At 40.7% G+C, this 22786-nt stretch overlaps 1 protein-coding gene across 1 annotated transcript in view; it reads right to left on the bottom strand.

Annotated features, from left to right (window-relative positions):
• GRIA3 (glutamate ionotropic receptor AMPA type subunit 3) overlaps positions 1-22786 on the bottom strand; it is a 274784-nt gene that overhangs the window by 196657 nt on the left and 55341 nt on the right. Inside the window, exon 3 of the mRNA XM_045537747.1 lies at positions 7038-7277. Coding sequence (XP_045393703.1) covers positions 7038-7277 — 240 coding nt within the window. The remainder of the gene's footprint in view (positions 1-7037; positions 7278-22786) is intronic.

Raw genomic sequence — 22786 nt, 5'->3', positions numbered from 1 at the left:
AAATTGTGCCCCAGAGAGGAATATATGAGTTCCCTTTACCTCGGAGTCAGGTCCTGAACACAGCAGCACTCCACTGGTGTGCACTGTGAGCAAACCTACCTTCTGCCTGCATTTAGAACTCTGCCTTCACCTTTGCAACTCATCTGCCCATTAACCTAGATTTTTGATCTCCTGCCTATCTGGATCCCTGGTACTCTGACACCACAAGATATTGTATTCATTTGTGGACACCATACTTTAAGAATGAAATTGGCAACTGGATTGCATCCACAGAAAGACTACTAGGATAGGGAGGGTCTGAGTACCAGGTCCTTGAAGACTGGCTGAAGGGAATACTAAGGGAAGAGGTAATAGCTGTGCTCAAATTTTAAGAGTGTGGGAGGCAGTATGTCAGCCAGTGAACAGCACATAGTCTCTGGAATGTGACAGACCTGGGTTGAAATCTGGTTTCATTACTTCGTAGCTGTGTGACCCTAGGAACCATCATTTAAACATTTTATGCCTTGGTTTCCTGGGTTGTAAAGATGTAGGGATGTTATGAGGATTAGATGTGATAATCCAGAAGCTCAGGGCCTAGTACATAAGTGCGTAAGAAATGGCAGTTGCTCTTATCAAAATAAGATAATAAAATGATGACAATAACAGCAATTTGTTGACTTGTGCCATTGATTGCTATTGGGATGTGTGTATGTGTATTTGTGAGGAGAAAGAGCGAGGAAGAGGAGGAAGTAAGGAGAGGATAAAGGAGGAAAGGAGAGAAGAGAAGAAAGAGGAGAGGGAGAAGGAAAGAGAAGGAAGACAAAGACTGATTTTGTCCTTTATCTGGGAAAGTAGAACTGGGTGGAAAGGATAAGGCTAGGCTATGTAATGAGGTGGTGAATAACACATGCAGAAAGGTGTGAGCAATGGAAGTTTTGCTTGTCTCTCAGTAGGGTTCAAATCCAGCCAGTTGAGAAAATGCATAGTCCTCTGGGGAAAGGGCCTTTTCTCTTTATTTTGGGGAATCTCTTAAGCCCTTCAGGACCTATCAACATTTTCCCACCTTCCTAGCTATCTGACAACCCTTTAATCTTTTCACAAGGTGTCTGCTCTAATGGATGCAAATATCATTGGTGGATGTGGGAACAGTTGGGTTAAAAATTATTTTTTTCCAGGCTGCTTAGATAAATCACTATTTCAGTAACAGGATTGTCAACTCCTCAAAGGCAGAACCTAATTTCTGCTTGTTTTAAATACTTCCAGTGGCCTAGCACAAGCCAGCACTGGGGAAAGCCCAATAATTGCTTGTTGACTGACGGGATAATTGTTACAACTGCCCATGTTCCTGCCACAACCTTCGAGAGAAAATAGAAAGGTCTTTTAGAAGGCTGTTGACGTCCAGAGAGTTACTTGGGAACTGAGTAGGGAGTTTCAGGTTGAGAATGGGAGACAGCAGGAGTTTATTGAACACTAGCAAGAAGGTAGGGACTAGTTGCCTCAAAGGGCACCCAGAGCTATTATCTCATTATCTAAGCTGAGAGCCACAGCTGGGCCGGATTCTTTCATCTCTGTGGGCTGTGCCCATTGAAGCCAAGGAGAGTTGTCAGGTGCACGAGAGAGTCTGGCTGCAGTTCTCAAGTATGTCGCTGTTCTGGGGGAAATGTTAGCACCACACAGAACTAGGTCACTTGCACCCAAAAGATAGGTCTAATAACTAGAAGAGGTGGCCACCTCCCTAGCATGGTTTTAGGACTTCCTATATAGGAAGGTATATGGGCAAAGAACCTCCCAAACTGGACTCGTGGTGCCTGGGATCTTAGAATTAGAAAATTACACTTTGGATTAGAGTTCTATGTCCGCAAAAGGCCTTTGCATGAATAGGAATATCTTCTTCCTTGGATGCACTAACACATCAAGTAACTAATAGCCATAGATAAATTCACATGAATAAATTGGTCAGCTGAGTTATTGTCACTAGGAGAGAAAGACTATTAATCAGTGGGAACAAAATGCAGGACAGGGAAGTTTTTAATGGAGGTGTAGAGGCAGTTTGGAACAGAGATGTTAAGGTTTTGCTCCTGCCAGGGAGGGCAGGTGTAGACATGTGCCACAGTGAGGAGTTCTGGCTAAATAAGGAAAAGGGATGTCAATAAAGAGGAGAGGGTACAGAGGGGGCAGATAACACATTTAGTCAACCTCATAATTTTTCCCCAAACTGACCTTTTATGTACATAACACCAAGAACATAATTTTCAACTTTGTTTTAATGAGCCAAGGTGGTATTTTAGAAACTAAGTAAAGTGATGACCTGCAAACCCCAAACCAGGCCTTTCTCTGCAGACGGTAATCAAAGCAAAGCCAACAAAACCCTGAAATCCACTCAATGTTTCATAATTCCAGAGGAAACATCATCTTGGGTGTGCTACAAATATTTTAAATGACCTGTTTAACCCATTTCTCAGCTCCTCACTCATCTCTGCCCTTATACAGTGGAGTCACATCATTTGTACATTTAGTTTATTTGAATGTAATTATAGGTGCTCCCTTCTGTCTTTGTCTTCCATAACTCTTATGTAATTTAAAATATTCCAAAATTATGCCTTGCTATTGAAATTTCTCCCCATAATTTTTATTACTGAAGCAACAGATGATCATTGAAGAACATGAGAAAATACAAAATAGATACTTTACCGAATACTTTAAAGAATTGTGCCAAATAGTTTGATTTATAAATTAGGCTTTCTTTTCTTTCCTTCTTTCCTCCCTTCCTTCCTTTTTTCCTTCCTTCCTTCCTTCTGTCTCCCCTTCCCCTTCCATCCTTCCTCCTTCTCCTCTCTCTCTCTCTCTCTCTCTCTCTCTCTCTCTCTCTCTCTCTCTCTCTCTCATCTCTCTCTCTCTCTCTCTCTCTCATATCTCTCTCTCTCTCTCTCTCTCTCTCTCTCTCTCTCTCTCTCTCATTTCAGCCCAGCACTGAAAAACAGACATGGGCTTATTCTTGATGAATCAGTAATGGAGGCTGGAAAACACTAAGTATGATATATGCCTGTGCTATGTAGCAGGGGAGGCACAAAGTGTAACTCTAGGGGCTAACCAATTGTTTGTTATCACACTCAAGAGAAGGGCTTGGGAGGGTATAGAGCAGACCCAGTGACACAACAACAGAAAGCAGTTATGCTCAGTGCCTAGTGAATGACATGGGCAAAATGGCTCTATGGGTGTTTAGAAGAAGGGAAGATCTCTGTTCCTTAAAACTGGCTCTCCTGGCTGGGCGCGGTGGCTCATGCCTGTAATCCTAGCACTCTGGGAGGCCGAGGCGGGTGGATCGCTCGAGGTCAGGAGTTCGAGACCAGCCTGAGCAAGAGCGAGACCCTGTCTCTACTAAAAATAGCAAGAAAATTATATGGACAACTAAAAATATATACAGAAAAAATTAGCCGGGCATGGCGGCACATGCCTGTAGTCCCAGCTACTGGGGAGGCTGAGGCAGGAGGATTGCTTAAGCCCAGGAGTTTGAGGTTGCTGTGAGCTAGGCTGACGCCACGGCACTCACTCTAGCCCAGGCAACAGAGCGAGACTCTGTCTCAAAAAAAAAAAAAAAAAACTGGCTCTCCTCCTGCACAGTCACCTCAGAAAATGGCGTCACCATCTTACCTAGTCTCTCAAGCCAAAAGCTCAGTAGTCATCTATGAATCCTTCCTTTCCTTCACATCCCACAGTCAATCTGTTCCCAAGTTCTGTTGATTGTGTCTCCAAAGTATATTTCAACTCCATCCCCTTTTCTCCATCTCCAGCCTAGTCTAAGCTGGCATCATCTCTCACCTGGATGACAACAATGGCCTTTGAATTGGTTTCCTTTCTTTCACTCTTGCACCACACTCCATTATCTACAGAAACTTAGATCATGTGACTCCCTTGCTCAGAATCCTCCAATGACTTCCCACTGCAGTTAGAATTAAATCCATACCCCTTACCATGGCTCCTATTTATACTCCATGGCTATAATCTGGCTCCGGTCTACCTCTACAGCCTCCTCTCAGGCCACTTTCCACCTACTTGTTACCCTTTAGCCACACTGGTCTTCTTTTATTTCCTCAAACATGCCACAGGTCCTTTGCACTTGCTGTTTCCACTGCTTGAAACTCTTTCCTTCTACTCTTCACATGGTTGCCTCCTTCTAATCATTTAGTTCTCAGCTTTAATGCCCCTTCTCAATGAGGCTGTCACTGAACATCCTTTTCAAATTAGGCCTTATCCATTATTATCTGTATCTTTGTTTCCTTCGTAGTACCTTATTTAAATGTGCAATGATTTTATTTGTTGGTTTACTTGACTTTTATCTATCTCCCTCATTAGAATATAAGCTTTATAATGGCAGGGACCATATCTACCTTGTTTATCATTATAACCTTAGCATCTATTGAATGAATTAGTGAATGAATCACATCACTGTGTGTTGGAGTGGTCAACAAAGGCTAGCTTGGGGAGATAGAGATTGAGGTGGATTTTGAAATATGGAAGGATGGGCATGATTCTCATAATCAAGATGAAGGAGAGAATTCCAGGTAGTAGAAGAAGTGAAGTTGCTGAGGCAGGTGTGGTTCTGGCACATTTGGGCAACAGTGGTCAATGGGAGCTGTCTATAGTGGAGGGTTCTTTTTAGGTAGCATAAGGAAAACAGGTTTGTTAGTTGGTTGAGGCATAATCATGTCAATTGAGTCTTGAAGAACAGACCACTTTTTTTTCAAAGTAGGTAATAGAAAGTCACTGAAGATTTTGGAATAGAATCCTGGTATGGTGTTTTGAGAAGGCTTTCCAAGGAGGAAATTAGTGTAACAGTTTATGAAAAGTATCTCTTAAGCAGAGTAGATTAGTCCCACCAGCTAAATGTCTACGGAGGAAAAACATACGAACTTACATAATTCAGAAAGGTTTCTTTTGGCTCCAAGACCATAGACTTGTCAAAACTGTTTAGTGAGAAGATGTGAGAAAAGGTGCAGGGATAAGAAATAGACAGATGGGCTTTTTCTTCCTTTCCTCTAATAGAGAGCTAATGAACAGAGAAGGGTCACAGGTGATGGGGAGAAAATTCATTAATTGTGTCTTCTGCTTTTCAATAAATGGGAGGTTATAGTATTAGTAGAACTTATATTTAGTGTTTAAAAAGTTTCAGGAGAGAAGCTGCCTGATTTATGAACTTCAGTTCTGAAAATGAGATTGCTGTGCACTAGATTACACTGTATGCAGTACATGAAAATAGGCTAATTCATCCTTGGTGTTTGGACAAAATGAAATGCATTAAAATTTAGCAAATTGTGAATTAGAACATTCAAACTATTTTGGTTACTCCGGTCAGATGAGGCTCTGCTTGAACACACAGTGCTCCTTCCTGACATTGCCTTTTGTTTGTGCTCTTTTCCCTCTCCAAACCCCCATTTCCCTCCTCTCTTGTAATCCACAATTTACCTATCCTTCAAGGCTAGCTCCTCTAGCAAGCCTTCTCTGAAAACTCTACTTTTTTGAAGTACTACCTTTTTACAATTCTTAAAGCAATCAGAGTCTATAGTGTAGCACTTAATTTGATATTGTTCTATGTTATTTATGAGTTGTTTCATGAATATCCTTTTCTGTCCGCCCCCTACTGGAACCATATTGTATATGTATCTTTCACAGGATTGGAACATACCATTGTGGGGTTGATAATGGCTTATAGAATCGATTGAATACTTAGCTGCTAATATATAAGTTAGGGTTGGTAGCAAGATACAAAGTGTCCTTTGTCTGGCATAATATCTCAAAAAATCACAGAATCATAGAATATTACATTAAGAAGGGACAGGAAGAGGTGAGGAAATCAAGGCCAAGAGTATTACAGTGACTTGGTCAAGGTCAGAGAACTTAGACTAGAACTCTGGTGTCCTGCTTTAGGTTCATGAAATTTGTTGATATTTTGGAATTAAGTACCATAGGCAAAAACAGGCATAAGTATTTCCTCATAGGACTTGATGGTGCAGCAAAAGGAGAGTAAAGTGAAAAGTGCTCTGGATTCCCAAGAGCAAAATGGCTCTTCAAGGTAAGTTACCTAGAAGGATCTCTTCCCCAGGTATCCCTTAGGCAGACAGGCCTTCCATTTACTCCTTCCTTCTCTGAGTCTGAAAACCCTGAGTCATAGAGAACCATCCTCAGCCTATAGGTAGAGTTACAGGTAAATGACTGAGAAAGTACCATTGTCTTCTGGAATATCATGGTGATAGGATCCCTTGGTTTTACTGAGGAACCCTCAAAGATAACTGGGATTTGGAGGAGTCCATTTAGGTGAATTTTGGCATGTATACTTTAGCTAATTAATTAATACACCTTACTGTATACTACGTAATATCAGACTCCTCATTTCTGAGACTGTTTCAATAGAATGTGTCCTCAATACATTATCTCATTGTTAGGAAAACCATCCAGCTCCAAAGCCCAGTTTAGCCAGTTTTCACTCATTATTTCTATCTGGTAATTGTGGAGGCCCTGTAAGCTGAAGACCTAGTGTGATATGGCAGAATAAGCCCTGGAAACGGGCAGCATTGTCACCAGTCCCACTTCTGTGGGTAAACTGCTGTGTGAAAAAGCACATTTCCTCTTTGGGCTTCAGTTATCTCATCTATGAAATAGGGATGACCATAGTCTCTGACAGGATTATTTTTTCTAAAACTTTTCAGTTTAGGCTTCTCTCTACTTTAGACTAAGCTGCTTTTACTTTGTGTATTTTAGACCAGATAATGTATTTTGGGGGAGGTGTTCTTTTTCAGCAACAGTGACTCAACCAAAAGGGTGTCCCAAACCACTTTTCAGGGAGGACTTCTACAGCTTAAAAAATTAGATTCTAAAATTACCATTGCTTTGATATTTTTGGTTTTAACCTTTGATTTATTTTGAATATTAAATACAATTTAAATAGAGGACTAGATTTTATTTGTTGGAAGAAATGGGCATATGAGTTGAGGAAGGTTGAACACAACTATTAACCACTATTACATGAATATTCAAAGAGGTGAGCAGATGCCTCTTCTTACCTCGTTCTGTGTCGTAGAGGTACACAAACTTCTCCCACTTGTAGTGAGCCAGAAGACTCAGAATCGCACCCTTCAAGGCTGGGCGCATCTGGATGACAAACTGCACATCTGCATCAGTGGGGAAGCTGGGTGTGACAAAGGACGTGTGCAGGGCTCCACAGAAAGAGGTCAGGGTGTTCATTGACATCTGGTCATAGAATCCAAAGATGGCATACACCCCTCTAGAGAACTGGGAGCAGACTGCAATGAGAAAAAGAGAAAGAAATTTCAATAGCTTCATTGTCCCTTTGCTGCAGCTTGTAGGGTTGGAAATACAACGTACAGTTAGGCTCTAAATTACATGCCTCAAAAGAAAACCAAGATCTCAGAAAATCTCTAGAAGCCCTTGAAAACTCTGTTGCCCAGCAGGAGAAGGGTAAGAAAGGGAAGAATTTATCTGATACAGTTACATATTCTCTATGTCTACTATGAACGGAAAACTGAGAAAACATGGGAAGCATAGAGGTGAAGGTTGTCTTACCCTCTTTCAGTCACCCTCCCAGCTCACCTCTTAGGCACTTGGTGCTTTTGTACTCCCACTATAGCTTCCCTGGGGACTCTTAGTGTACCCATACTCCCATCAAGGTACAACTGTCTTGTGTCCCACCCCTTCATTGCTTTTTCTCCTAGGTGACAGTAATGACTGAGGATTTAGTCAGACTAATTACGAATGTGTCTTCTAGGAAATGTGTTACTTTTCCTAGGTTACATAATGCCTTAACAACTTATGTTACGATTAAGACCCTTAATGTAGGCTACTAATTTAGAGGATTTAAGATTCTGGGCAGGCCATGGAAAGACTGGCTTTTAGTGCCCATTGAGTCACAGGGGGTAGGTGGCTTCCTATTCGGCCCATGTGTAATTGGCAAAGTTCTATCTTGATCCTTCTGTATTTATTTTGTAGACTCTGTTAGCCCACATGTAGAACTGTTGTGTCCCCCTCATAGTTGTCAGCTTTCCTTCATTTCAAAGTGGGCCACACCACTGCCTCTTCTGCCTTCTGGCCCAGATGAGATTAAAGAATGTGAACCAATTTCAATATTAGCTTCAGTAGAACATAATTAGCAGAGCAAATCCGCCACAACACCGTGTGGTGCATTCCCAAACCAAGTGGAAATGATCTTTAGATTATCTGCACCACTGCTTCCTTTCATTCATGCGAAGCAGACATAACAGGCATAATGTGATGTGATTTAAGGGGTCCTGCATGGTCTCCTTTATTTGCTAGAAAACCCTAAATACCACTGTTAAGGCTCACTTCTTCAGGCTTATGGTATTAAGTAAAAGTCTGTGGCTTGGGAGAGCAAAATAGAACCTTTCTTAACCTTTATCGTGGTAAGATAAATTAATATATATGATTAGATGCCAAGATGAGTGGGAAAGCAGACGGGTAAGTTTTGATGGGGATGGGTGGGTCAGAGAAGAGAATGTATCTGGAGTCCTTCCTGATAGGAGAAACAGTGAAGGTGTTGGGCATCAAAAGGAAGGAAGGCATTGAAAGTAGGATGAAAGAAAGTGGAAAATCAATTTAATTCATTTCTTGACCCTGTTGTGAGAGATAGAGAGTTCTCAATGGATGTGGTATCTTGCTTTCCATGTATTGTATGTAAATCTATGTTGATTAGGAATGTTCTCTTTTATCAGCCAAACTTATTAGTCATTGGCTTGAGGGTAGCATTTCAAAGGTGATTAACAGTCACTCAACCATCTCCAGCCTGGGACACAATAGCCTCCAACTTGAGTAATTCTAAGTGACCCCCAAACACATGTACAGAAAAGGTCTTTATATTACAAAGAAAAAGCCAACTAGAGAATGAATCTGGGGTACTTCATGACAGGGGGCCAAAGGGAGTACCGTACTCAGAAACAAAAGGGATATTTTGGTCATCAGCGGAGGAGATACTAAGAAAAGTCCCCCTCTCAAAATTAATCCTGTAAATGGAGAGCTCTGCAGTACCAGATGTCTAATCTTGCATATCGCACATAAAGTTTCTTATAAAACTACCAATAATAATAGCCAATAATAATGATAATAGCACTTACCCAGGCACAGCACTAAGTACTATACAAATATTTTCTCATTTAATATTCCATCAACTTTATGAGGTATTGCTAGTATTCCTATTTAATAGATATGAATTATGAGACAAAGTGTTCTAGCTATTAAGCCAAGGAGCCAGGATTTGAAGCTGAATCTCTCTGACTCCAAAACTCACACTCTTTGGGACCCAAGTCCGATAATGTCATTAAAGGGTAATTATTGGTCCACATTAGACAGGGTCTCTGAATTTAACAAATAAAAATATTAGATCTCCATTAAATTTGAATTTCAGATAAATATTTATTTAGTATAAGTATGTCTCAAATTCATACATATACTAAAAAATTATTTGTTGTTTATCTGAAATTCAAATTTAACTCAGTATCCTGTGTTTTATCTGTCAACCCTAGAAAGAACCTCTTCCTACTAATAATGGTCATGGGGCTGGAAGGCAGGAAGAAGCAATCATGACCCTTCAACCAAAATGATTCAGAGGGTAGCTGGTAATTCTCATATCCATACCAACTAGCAAGAGAAAGATGAAGATACATGAATCCTATATAAAAATAGCCTCATGGGGAAATGCAACATATTTTCAACAAGGAGAATGCCAACCTGACTAGGTTATAAGCAATAATTGAAGGGGAAAATAAACTAAGAAAGAGGGAAACCTACAGCTATGATCCACTTTGGGTTTCAAAAAGCCCTTTACATACTAGAAGGAAACAGAAAATAAAAGTAAGTATATTATGGTGGTGAGATTCTAGTTAATGGAAAAGAAACCTAGTATGGCTCTTCTAATCATTGTTTTTGAACTCAGGGGTACAGAATTAATTAATCATTATTGGTTCATATGTGGACCTTTCATATTTTATTTATTACATTTATCTGTTTACTTAGGTTACAATGAACACCCATAAACCCATCACCCATCCGAAGAACTATAACATTACTGGTAACTTATTTTTACCTATGTGTTCCTCCTCTATTCCATTTCTCTGTCTTGACATCACCCCACCCCACCCCAGCCCCTGTCCCCATTCCAAGTAACTACTATCTTTATTTTTATATTAATCATTACCTTGGTCTTTTAAAAAATATACAAATACACATCTAAACAAAATATTATTTTTTCTTGTCTTAAAGTTTTATAATAAAGGAATCATATTGTATATGTGAAACCCAGACTTTGGTAAAACTTTATAACTTGAGTCCAGGAAGGTACACCAGGTGAAATATTTAAGACTATGTATGATGATGAACAAAATGAGAGAAAGGAAGACCTTATAAAAATATATGAGGAACCCATGTGAGGAAACTCACTGAAAATAAAAAATTCCAAACTAAGCATACAGCTTTTGTTGTGACTCAAGCAAGAGACTCAGGAGTATTTATAGATCAGCGGCAATCCTTAGGGAATAACATGCTACTGTGGTCCAAAAGGCAGACACATGGTGGTGGACATCAACAAGAAGAGTGTTAGAAGGAAACCAGGAAACATTCTACTCCCTTCATATAAACCAGAGGTGCAGCCATTCTGCAAATACTGACGCTTGTGCCTTGTTACCCTTGCTCCATCCACTCCAACACATACAGGTAACACAAGTAGAAGGCCCATAGAGGAGTAGCCCAATGGGGAAGATAATTGCCATATGAGGGCAGGATTAATGGCCTCTGAAAGAAGCTGGGGCACAGGGGACCTGTAAATGGCCTCTCACAGTGGATCCTTGGGCCTATTCCTAGCTGTAGAAAGTAGGGCCAAATGAAAGACTGAGCTGACCCACAGGACAGTGTTTATGATTTTGGATTCTTAGAATGTCTGAGCAAGAAGGAACTTAAAGATTTTTTTATTCAGTCATTTTGAAAGCATAGGTTTTAGTGGTGAAATCCTTTCTCCAAATGAAATTTTATGTGGAAAAGTCTGATATATAAAAAGAGACAAAATGGAGCTCTTCTGATTGAACAGAGTTCCACTGATCTGATGTCTGCCTATCATATAGAAACTGCAACACAAAGGGAGGAAGTGTCTTGCACAACGTCATACAATGAATTATGAACCAGTCTCTTAGAAATGCTTTATCACCATCTCCTCACCATCCATACTCTGGAACTATCTAGGGCAGTATGGGTCAGGATTCGCCTGGCATGAAAGCAACTTATCTTTAATGCCTAGCTCTCAGCCAAGGTAGCATAGATGGATCCACCAGCGCTTTCCCATGACTCATCTGCTGGCTGCTTCCCTCAACTCCCTCCATCCCCAAATACCAACAATGAGAACCAGTGGCAGATTGGTGATCTTTTGGGACTTACGATTCTTTTGGGGGCTGGCTGTTTCCTTCATCTGAATCCTTAATGAACCATACATATTTCTTTATCTCAGAAGACTGTCTTTGGTAAAATGGTGATATAAGAAATATTTGTCTCAGCAATCTTATGAAGTCATGAAGTGAAGAGGGAAGGGCAACAGCTTTTGAGCCAGGCAGACCTTGGTTCCATTCATGGCTGTGCCAGGCATAAGCTGTATGACCTTGTGCAAATTACTTAACCTCTCTGAGCCTCATTGTAGGATCATATTACACAGGCAGTTTCTGGAGTTAGAACATAGGTTGAAATCATGTATCTATCACTTATTAGTTAAGCTACTTAATATCTGTGTCTGGGATCCAGTTTCTTCATCTGTAAAACTGGGATAACTATAGTACCTGTCTCAGCATCGCTGTGAAAGTTAAAATGAGTTCATTCATGGGCAGCACCTGAAACAGTGCGTTGCACATAATACATACTCAATTAATGCTATTTATTCATTCAACAAATCCTTATTGAGCATCTACTATGTGCCAGGCACTGTTACAGGCATTGGGAGATATACGAGTGAAAAAAGATCCCATCTTGTTGGAACTTATATAAGAGTGAGGGGGAAGTACAATAACTGAGATGAATGAGTAAAATATGAAGTATGGAAGCTCTTTTTTTTTTTAGCATACTTTGCCTCTGTTAGCTCCATCACATTATCCTCCCCACAGCTCTCAATCTCACACAGTCCCCAGGTAGCACAGCTTTCCTTCTCTTTTACCTTCCCTATTCATTTCTTCATTGCTCTTTTCTATTCTTACTTCTGGGTAATAATGGGTTAAGAAAGAAATACTGCTAATTTGGCTCAAGAAGGTGCCATTGTTGTCCTCTGTCTCTTCCCCTCCCTATATAATGCCTCTGTGCTGGTAAAATGCTGTCCCCACCTGAGGCCTCTGTGCCTTCTCAGTATGAAATGTCTTGGTTGTCTGCTTCCTGAGAGTGTCTGTCTCCATCTCTCCCCACTAGCAAAATACCAAATTCTTCTTGTTGAAGATGTCATTTTTGACTACATCCTAGATTCCTGGGGACTCTAGTGTAGCTACCTGGCTGCGTTCCCTTCAAAGGTGAGCGACAAGCAAGGCTGGAGCCAGCTGTCATGCTTTTATTTATAGCCCCCAAGTCTGTAGGGGTGGGACAGGTATTGTTAATGTACAGTGTGGCAGCTAATTACACCACCCATATTCCAAAAGGCATCATTACAAAAATGTCAAACAACTTGATTACCCCAAAGATCAGAATAACAATATTGTACATCATTTACAGAACACTTTTTATACTCTTTTGAACCAAGGGGAAAAAAGGAAACTGAAGTCTCTGGCTGACTTAATGATCACATTTGAAGCCAGCAGGAAGAAGAAAAATATAGCTATGAGATTACAGAGGCATGTCACAAGAAGTTTCTCTAGGTAATTCCACAGTACAGTGAATCCAAGTGGATTAAAGAAGCTTAGAGGTGTAAGGGACCTTTCTAAAGCTGTGGTGTTGGCCTATAATGGAGTGTCCAGTCTGCTAAAATAAGTGTGTGTGTGTGTGTGTGTGTGTGTGTCTTGGAGTAAGGTTGACAACTATTCTTTTTTAGGAAGGACAATCATTTTTTCTATATTATTCCTACTTTCTAATGTTATATGTAGAGTCCTTTATCTTCTGAAATGATGATGATTTTGATAAATGATGATATCTACTACATAGGAGATATATTTATATATTTACACTTCTATCTCCTATTTGGTAGACAAAATAATGGCTCCCCAAAAGATATCTATGTCTTAATCCCCAAAATCTGTGAATTAGGTTGTACAGTAAAGGGGAATTAAGGCTGTAAATTGAATTAAGGTTGCTAATCAATTGACCCTAAAATATTGCGGTTATCCTGGGTTATCTGGATGGCCCAATGTAATCACAACGCTTCTTAATTGTGGAAGACAGAGAAAAAACAAAAGTCAGTATCAGAGTAATGTAACATGGAAAAGACTTGCCTGGCCATTGGTAGCTTTGAAGGTGGAGGGGAGGCATAGGCTAAGGAATGTGGGTGGCCTCTAGAAGTAGGAAAAGGCAAGAAAATGGGTTCTCCCTTAGAGCTTCCAGATAGAAACACAGCCCTGCGGACACCTTGATTTTAGCCTGATGAGACCTGTACCAGACTTCTGATGAACAGAACTAGAAGATAATAAACATGTGCTGTTTTAAGCCACTAAATTCATGGTAATTTGTTACAGCACTAAATAGAAAACTAATACACTTAACATAACAACATTAAAAGGTTGGTAACTCTCTGGATCAATCTACGTCCACCTACCTTTTTCCCCCCTAAAATATTACTACTCTGAGAAGTCCAAAAGATTGGAAACTAATGATCTAGTACAATCTCTCATTCAATAAGAGAGCCACCTCCCATGAGCTCATATTGCCCTCTTCTTGAATCCTTACAGTAACAAGGGAACTCACTTCTTCACTTGGGGAAGCTCTGAAGGCTAGGGAAGTCTTCTTTAAATTGAAGTAATTTTACCAAACGGGCCTCTTGAGTGCCATCTGATACATCTCATTTCAACTCCACATGTCCTCAATTTAGTTTTACAGGAAGCCCCAAAATGCAATTGATGGAGTCAGGAGATATATAATACCTATTTTCTATTCAACTTTGTATCTGTAGTCTCTCTATGCTGCCTTCCTCCTGTCAGGCTAAACATCTGCCAAAAGATTCCATTTTCCCCTAAGTTCCTGCCACCTCCATAAATTATCATTCTAACTCCTTTACCATCATCACTACTGATGAGATGATGAAGACCTTGCAGTCTTCAGCTTCTGCAACCTATTTTCTGCTCCCATCACTCTACTGAACTGTTCTCTCAAGTGTGATGACTCCTCACTGCCAAATTCTACTCTATTCACAGATATCATTTGACTTTCCTGATGAGCAATATTTGATATTGTTGGCCAAATTCTCCCCCTTGAAACTCTTCTCTCCTGTTTCCAGAGTACTAAACTCTGCTGGCTCTACCTGTCTTACTCCTCCTTTCTGGTTTTCTCTTGGTCCACCCCCCTCAATGAAGATATCTTCAAAGATTTTGTCCCTGGCACTCTGTTCTCCTTACTCTAAATGTGTTTTTATTTTTTCATTCAACAAATATTTATGGAGGTTCTGCTATGAGCCAGGCAGGGGAATCTCATCTCACTACCTCCACACGGATGATGTACAAGTAGATACCCATGGCTTCAGCCACATTGATCTCCAGATTAACTTTTCTAACTGCTCATAAAACAGCCTCACCTGGAGGCTTTCCAGGCATTACAAACTCAGCATGTTATTTCTCCACCCATGGGTCTGTTCCTCTTGTCCATTTTTTTCTAATGCATTGCTCTTGTTCCAGGCACTCAAGCTAGAGTCTTGAGGGTCATTTTTGCCTTCACCCTCTCCCTCACTCCCCTATACTATTCTTTTGTAATACTTCATCAATTCTGCCTCCAAAGCATGCAGAGTATCTATCACCCGTTGCTCCTCAATTTATGCTCTCATTCCTTCTCTCTCAGACTATGAGAGCAGTGTCTTAACTGGCCACCAAGTTTTTCCCAAACTATCTGGTACTGCTATTAGATTACTGTTCCTAATTTCTATTCTGACTGACTAGTCAAAATATACTCATCCAAACTCCCATTTCTACAAGAACTTGCCCCGTGTATGAGTTGTTAATGGACTCATAAATGAATCTTTGCAAATGGTTCAGTTCAGGGTTTCTCAGCTTTGGCACTATTGACACTTTGGCTACATAATTCTTTGTTATGGGGGCTGTCCTGTGCATTGTAGGATGTTTAGCAACATCTCTGGCCTCTACCCATTGGATGCCAGGGGCACTCCCACTCCCAGTTGTGACAATCCAAGATGCCTAAAAACCTCATCAAATATCCCCTGGGGGGCAACATCACCCCTCTCCCACATTGAGGACCCCATTTAGCTTATGACTTCCTCCACACAAAGAACAAAGTCTTAACCCAGTGAAAATGCATACATATCTAGAAGATCTCAAGAGTTATTTGCATGGTGTAAACTTAGGAAGGGTAGATATTTTGGATTCTTCAAAGCCCATCGTAGAGGCAGCTACCTTCCTGATTCTGCCCTTTGATTGGCTATTGTGTTTAACCTGGGGATGTGGGAGGGGGGAGTGAATTAGATAGAAGATGGATATGGTGGGGTGGGTGTGGGGTAGTAGTCAGTTCATACCTTCCCTGGGTTCAGATAGATCAGTACCCACCCCCACAATGTCCTTTGATCTTTGGTCCTAGTAACCATAGCCGGTGCTTGTAGGTTCCAGAGTCAGAACAATGTGTCAGCCTCATTCTCCAGTTGATGATTCCATGGTTTAATTATCATCTTGGGGTTAATTCCCTTGAACATTTTGTTCTGCTCTCAGGAGTACACTGCCTTCTGAAAGTCTAACTAGTTATTTTTGCAATTACATGGCATGTATATAAATGCTGGCAAAGAAAACACTCATTATCAACATTTGATCCTACTTGAATATAACGGCTTTCAAATGCAGGCATTTACATACGAATACATGTATTTTGGAAAATTCATCTTGCAACTGTTAAGTGTAAACTATTCTTTCATAGCAGTGTCAGAAAAGGCAGGAATGGTATTAAAATAAAATGGGTCCAGATTAGGGGGTGCTTTTTAGGCCCTTTTATATCAAGACAATATGGTTAAACATTGGAACTCAGGAGTCAGACATGGGTTTTAACTTTTTTGCTTATTCATTCATTAATTTATTCATTCATCAAATAAATTTGGAGTTCCTACTATATGACAAACACTGTCTAGATGCTGGGATACAGCAGTGAGCAAAACAGGACACCTGCCCTCATGGTGCTTACAGTCTAGTATTGGTGGCAAATATTAATCAAATAACCATACCAATGTGTGATTACCATGTTCTAAGTACAAGAAGGGTGTAGGTGCTATGAGACTCCATGAAAAGGCAGCTTTAACTTAGATTAGATCAGGGCAAGTTTATCTGCAGACACGTAACATTTGAGCTGACACCTGAGAGTAGAAGAGCATCCCATGCAGAGAAAACAGCATATGACAAGACCCTGAAATGCATTTGATGCATTTGAAGCACTGAAAGAAGACTAGCCTGGCTGCAGTGTGGCCAGGGAGGAGAGGGCGATGCAAGATGAGACTGGTGGGAGGCAGGGACCCAAACATGGAAGACCTTGTGGGACCTTGGTAAGGAATTTGGATTTTCTGATAAGGGCCATGAGAGGAAATATTAGAAGGATTTTGATTGTGGTTATACCATGAGCTGATTAATATTTTAAAAAGATTTCTCTGGCTTCTATATGGAGAGCAGATTTAAGGGACTGTCAGTGAAAGCAGGGACTGTACTTGGGGTGCTACTCTTGTAGTCCAGACGAGAGATGATGGTAGTTTGGATTGGGCTGTGGCAATGAAAGTAAAGAGTTCTGAAGTTTATTTTTGAGGTCCAGTTATTGGTTAAATAGCCTTGGGCTAATTACCTAAACTATCCAAATCTCATTTCCATATCTATAACAATTGGTAGAATAGTACCTATGTGCTCCATAGCATTATTGTGCCCATTAAACAACTATGTGTAAAGTACTTACAACTCACATATAGTTGGTGCTCCATTGATAAATGCTGTTATTTATATTATTTTAAAAATTATTTCTCAGTGCTCACTGAGATGGGTTTTTAGAAGGTTCAGCCTCTAATTGGCTGTGTGACCTTGGGCCAGTCATGTCACTGGGCTTCAGGTCTGTCATGTGTAAGCCAGCCATACTAACACCTGCCCTGCCCACTTCACAGGTTTGTGCAGAGAGTAAATGGAAGTAATTTCTAAGCTTCAATAGCTAAAACTCGCCTTTGAAAAATTAAGAAAGCTGTTATCTGAGCATCAGTGATTAAACAGTATTGGTACGTGGCTCCCAGTAATCATCGTCCTTATAACAAATAATTCCAGAGAAGTGTCATTCTTTCCAGCCTCAGTCTCTGTCATTCATCCACGTATCTCCATCTATCATCTAAAGTAGTGAGGGGCCTGTCTTGACTTGCAACTCATTTTACATCGGATTTAGCAGGAATCTTAATTGAAAAACTAATTGATCCAGTGATCCAGTCACAGTGGATGAAACAATTTCTAAAGCTGGGCAGGAAAGTGATGAACTCTTATGATGCCTTTGAATCAGCCCTAAGATTTGTCACAGACAGATAAGAGCTTCAACTTTGATATCATGCCATATAGTACTTGAACACCATTTTCTTTAATTTTGTGGCTCATACTGAGAGGGGTAGAATGGGCCCTCAGGCAAAAAATCTTCTTAAAAGCTAATTAATGGCTGTCTGTTGTATTTTTTGATAAGCTTGAAATATTTCATAATTAAAACCAAAGCCATATAAAAATAAAATGTTTAGGTCCATCATCAGTCAAGAAGACATGCCTTTCTTTCCCATTCTGTTTAAATGCCTTAGCATCACATTCTTAATATGTGTGTGATGGCCTAGGTCACCCCTTCCAGCCTCCCAAAAAGTGCAGCAATCCCCTCTATGGCTTAATTGACAGGTGGGAATTCTATCTCTGCTTGAATACTTCTGATGATGGTGAACTCACCACTTCCCAAAGCAGTGCATTCTACTTTTGGATGGCTCTAATTATTAGAAATTTCTTCATTATATTGAATGCAAATCTGCCTCCCTATAACTTTCACCACCTGCGGATCCTTCTTTTTGTCTGAAGCTCACAAAAAATATCTGCTCCCTCTTCTAATAGCAGGCCTTCAAGCATCTGCAGATATGTGTCCTACCTATTTATGAGTCCCCTTCTTTGGGCTAATCATACCCAGCACCAACTATTCTTCAGATGTATAGCATAGATCCTAGGCCCTTTGCCACTCTAGCCATCCTCCTCTGGATGTGTTCCAGTTTGTCAAATGTCACTCAAAGTTTGATGTCCAGGACCGAGCACCACACTGTGAGTGAGGTCAGACTCATCCAGAAGACAGTGAACTGATGCCCTGCCCCACCCCCCCCCCCCCCCGCTGCATTTTGGATTAGACAACATATATATGTCAGTGCTGAGGATGGCACTGATTTTTTTTATCAGCCCACTGTAGACTCCCATGGCAACTATTCCTAGTTTGTCATCTTGAATTTATATCCCATGTATCTTGTTAAGAAACTTCTGCCAAGCTAGGCTTTCCCCAACTTTGGATATGTGCTGTTGATCTTTTTTGTACCTAAATATAGACTTTTACTTTTTAAAAATGTCTTCATGGTTCTGACCTAGCCTCTTGGGATCATTTTAAACCTTGATTTGGTTAACAAGTTTATTAGCTGTTATGCATCACCTGTAATTTGATCTGCTTGTTTTGGGTAGTATTATCCAAGTTATTGACAGAAGTGTTGAAGAGGACAGGGCCAAGGACAGATTTGTTTGGCAAGCTACTTTATTCTTCACCCCTATACTTTCCAGAATGACAGCAATTAGTTAATAAATACTCCTTGATTAAAGTTCTTCAATCTGCTCCAAATGTATCTTTAATAAACTCACAGTTTGGGCAATATGAGTACTTCTTTCCATTTTTTTTTTTTTTTGAGACAGAGTCTCACTCTGTTGCCTGGGCTAGAGTGAGTGCCGTGGCATCAGCCTAGCTCACAGCAACCTCAAACTCCTGGGCTCAAGCGATCCTCCTGCCTCAGCCTCCCGAGTACCTGGGACTACAGGCATGCGCCACCATGCCCGGCTAATGTTTTCTATATATATTTTTAGTTGTCCATATAATTTCTTTCTATTTTAGTAGAGACGGGGTCTCGCTCTAGCTCAGGCTGGTCCTGAACTCCTGAGCTCAAACGATCCACCTGCCTCGGCCTCCCAGAGTGCTAGGATTACAGGCGTGAGCCACCGCGCCCAGCCAATATGAGTACTTCTTAACAATGACTTTGGTTCTTCACACACAGACCTGAATCTCAGAAAAAAAAATAACTGAAATGATTTTCTTCTCTCATTATCTGGTCTCATCATCTCTTACTGTGTATCTTTACTATTTATGAGGAAGCTTTAAGAGGAAAAAGTGAAAAAAGAAGAGGATGTTGAGAGGAGAGAGGATGATCAGACTGAGAAGTACTCTTTAGTGAAGAATGAGCCACCAGAAGAGTTGGGAAACTCCTCCTTTCTACTGGCTAACTCAAGCACTGTGTCATTACTTAAGATCAAAAAGCCGATTCATTGCTCTTTTTTGTCAGGAAGCAAATAGCCTACCCATTTTACAGGTGGAATGATTGATATGCAATCAGCTCCTAGGGTCCATGGTCCTTAGCATCCCTGCTTGCTAGGAGACTCTAAAGAAATTGCAAGCAGCCTTATAAAATTTCCCAAATGCAATTCTGATGGAGAGCAACTCTTAAAAAAGCCATCTTCACAATACCCAGGAGTGGTAGTTATCCAAAACAGTTCACCTTATTGTGGCGTTTAAAATCGATACAACCTTAGTTTCTTCAAATATGTCTCAACAGCCTGAAGAGCAAGGAACCCATTTCCCATCTATGAAAAAAATGCAAGTTTAAATGAAAAGCATTTCTTCTCATTTGAATTAAACTGGCTGTATTTTTGAAAGTAATTGCTTGATCTTGGTCTGTGTAGAATTTTGTGCCCAGGAAGTGCAGACCGAGGTGTCCATCTGGCAAGCACAGGGCTTACATGCAGGCACACCTCAGTGGCTCTTTCAGGATGTTTCAGGGTCACCCTGCTCTGTATTTGAAAGCTGCTTTGATTGGGAACAGTACTCTAGCTCAAATTTGAGAACAAAACCTCTAAAAGCAGCTCCCAAAATCCCCCACACCCCTTTGTTCTAAAGAAGAAGGACATCCCTTGGAAGAGAGGCCTTTCAGGTCTTGAAGCTAATTTAGAAAAAGACCTAGCTTTTTAACAAAGGCACCAATGAGAGACAGGAACTCGCTCAAGCTGTGTTTCTTATGTCTAGTGACTATCTAGACCTGCCTTGTCCAGTCTGGTAGGCACTAGCCACATGTGGCTATTTAAATTTAAATTAATTAAAACGAAAATTAAAGATTTCATTTCTCAGTTACATCAGCCACATTTCAAGTGCTCCATAGCCATATGCAGCTGGGGCTACTGTACCGGACAGTGCAACATGGAACATTCCTGTCATCACAGACCGAGCTAGCCTAGTAGGTCCTATTAAAGCTGCCTCCTGTGCCTACCCACCTCCATGTTTTATATTTTAATTCAGTCAGAATTTATTCAGTACTCACTCTGTTCTAGGCATTGCACTAGCAGCTTTCATGCCTTCTTTTGGAGACGAGGGGAGTGTTGTTTAATGGCTCATAGACATTGCCAATGTGTAGGCAGAGTAGATAGTGGCCTTGAAGTGTTGGGTTGAGGGCCCCTAGAAAGATTTCCTGCCTTCAATTGTCTTCTCCACTGACCACGACAAGGTTTGAAACATCTACCTCTATTAGCCAGGATGGCAAAGTCCCCCTGGTAAATCACAAATGTGATCTGGAAGGGGAACATGCAATCAGTACTACTCATGACTACTTCAGGATGGATTGGTTTGTCCATCCAGGTTTTGTCAAGGTTAATTCTGACTAGGAACCAGGCACTGAGGGAACAGGACACAGGATAGGGATAAATTTTGAGGGTTGTTAGTGACAGTCAGGACTGATCTGAGTCTTTCAGTTTTCTCCAGTTGGGGATACCTCAGTATTGGGGACATTTTGCCATTTGAAGGCAGCACTAGTTGCTATTTGGGCAGAGACAAAGGGGAGAGGCAAAGTTGGCAACAACAAACTCTATCAATGCTGCTATTTGCTAAGTGTCTGATCTGATCTTCACTCTGTGTTTTGATCATATGTGTATGTTACATCAGCCTCTGACTTATAATATTAATTCAGCCGATATTTTTTATTAAACATTCATTGAACAGCACCAAGTAGTGTGCCAGATGCTGGAGACATAGAGTTTCTACTCTCACATTGCCCTTCATATAACCCCTTACCAGGGAACTCAGAGCTGGCCCAGTGACAGCATGACAACACCTTTCTTTTCTCCTTGTGTATTGCCTAAAACCAAACTCATTTCTGATTTATTCCAGGCCAGAGTCTATGATTTATAAGAGAGAGAGGAAAGGATAAGGGAAAACTAATCCTTCCTCCCTTTCCCTACAGTAATGTTTTACAGATTTCAGGGTACAACCCATTAGTGGCTTTTGAAATCAAGGTAATGAGTCATGATCTAGCATTAAAAAAATGAAATAGAATAGAAAAAAATGCCAAAGTGCATCCACGTAGTAAGAGTAAATATTGTTTTATGAAATGCATGTTTTGGTTATCAAATATATGTATATATGTTGTGGATCATGAAATAAAATGTATTTCTTTACCACCTTACACCATTGTAGCTCCATGCCCTGTCCCAAGCCTAGCATTGCTTTGGTCTACACTATTTTTGTCCTTGCTGTTTATCCCCTTCTGCAGAGGGCCCATCTTATTCCTTTTCTTGTTCTCCCAATCCATTCCCCCCTCTCTAGGCCCTCTGAGCCTCCAACCGAACTCACCCTCACCCCACCCAGCTGGAGTCACATTGACTTGCCATCTGGGGATGGGGAACATATGTTACTGAACTTTCGAATTGGGAAAGTGAATGCATCTTCCCACAGAAACATGAGCATGTAGTGGGGTTAAGTTCAGTGTTGTACAATCCTTCAGTTGCTGCCTGGGTCCTATGTGCTTTAACAAGTAGCTCTGGTACCTAGGCCACCTGTAAGCCAGCCGGATTACACATCTTCTTTCAGAACTCAATCCATTTGCAAGATGAGAAGAGAAACCACTGGTGCAGAGTATCATTCGAATGGATTCCTACTTTAACCTCTTGCAGCAACACAGACAGCTAAGTCTTTTTCCATGGACCCTGCAGATGCTCCTTCTGTGAATTGAAAGTAAGAATGTACCGCCCAAAGTGCCTAACTTGCTCCATGGGGAAGAATCTGACTAAAAATAGCTAGAAATAGCTAGAATTAAGTAAACACATGCAACTTGTAGAATGTAGTTTGATTTGCGGGCAGAATAAGTAGCCCCCTCTAGCACTTTGGTGCTCAGTCATGTGTTAACTTATAAGTTTTATGTGCTGCTGACGAATACATCTGACCATGTCAGAGTTGTTCATTTGCTCCAAGAAGAAGAGGAATTAGGCCTCTGTAATTCTCTTTGTGTGATGTCATGCAAAATTAAAGGCTTCATATTTTCAGATAACAATGGCATTGCTTGAGAGAAGCTATATACTCA

This window comes from Lemur catta, chromosome X (assembly GCF_020740605.2).
Source record: "Lemur catta isolate mLemCat1 chromosome X, mLemCat1.pri, whole genome shotgun sequence".
Lineage (NCBI taxonomy): Eukaryota > Metazoa > Chordata > Mammalia > Primates > Lemuridae > Lemur > Lemur catta.
Note: the sequence above shows the minus strand (reverse complement) of the source record. Positions and strands in the feature narration are given on the sequence as shown.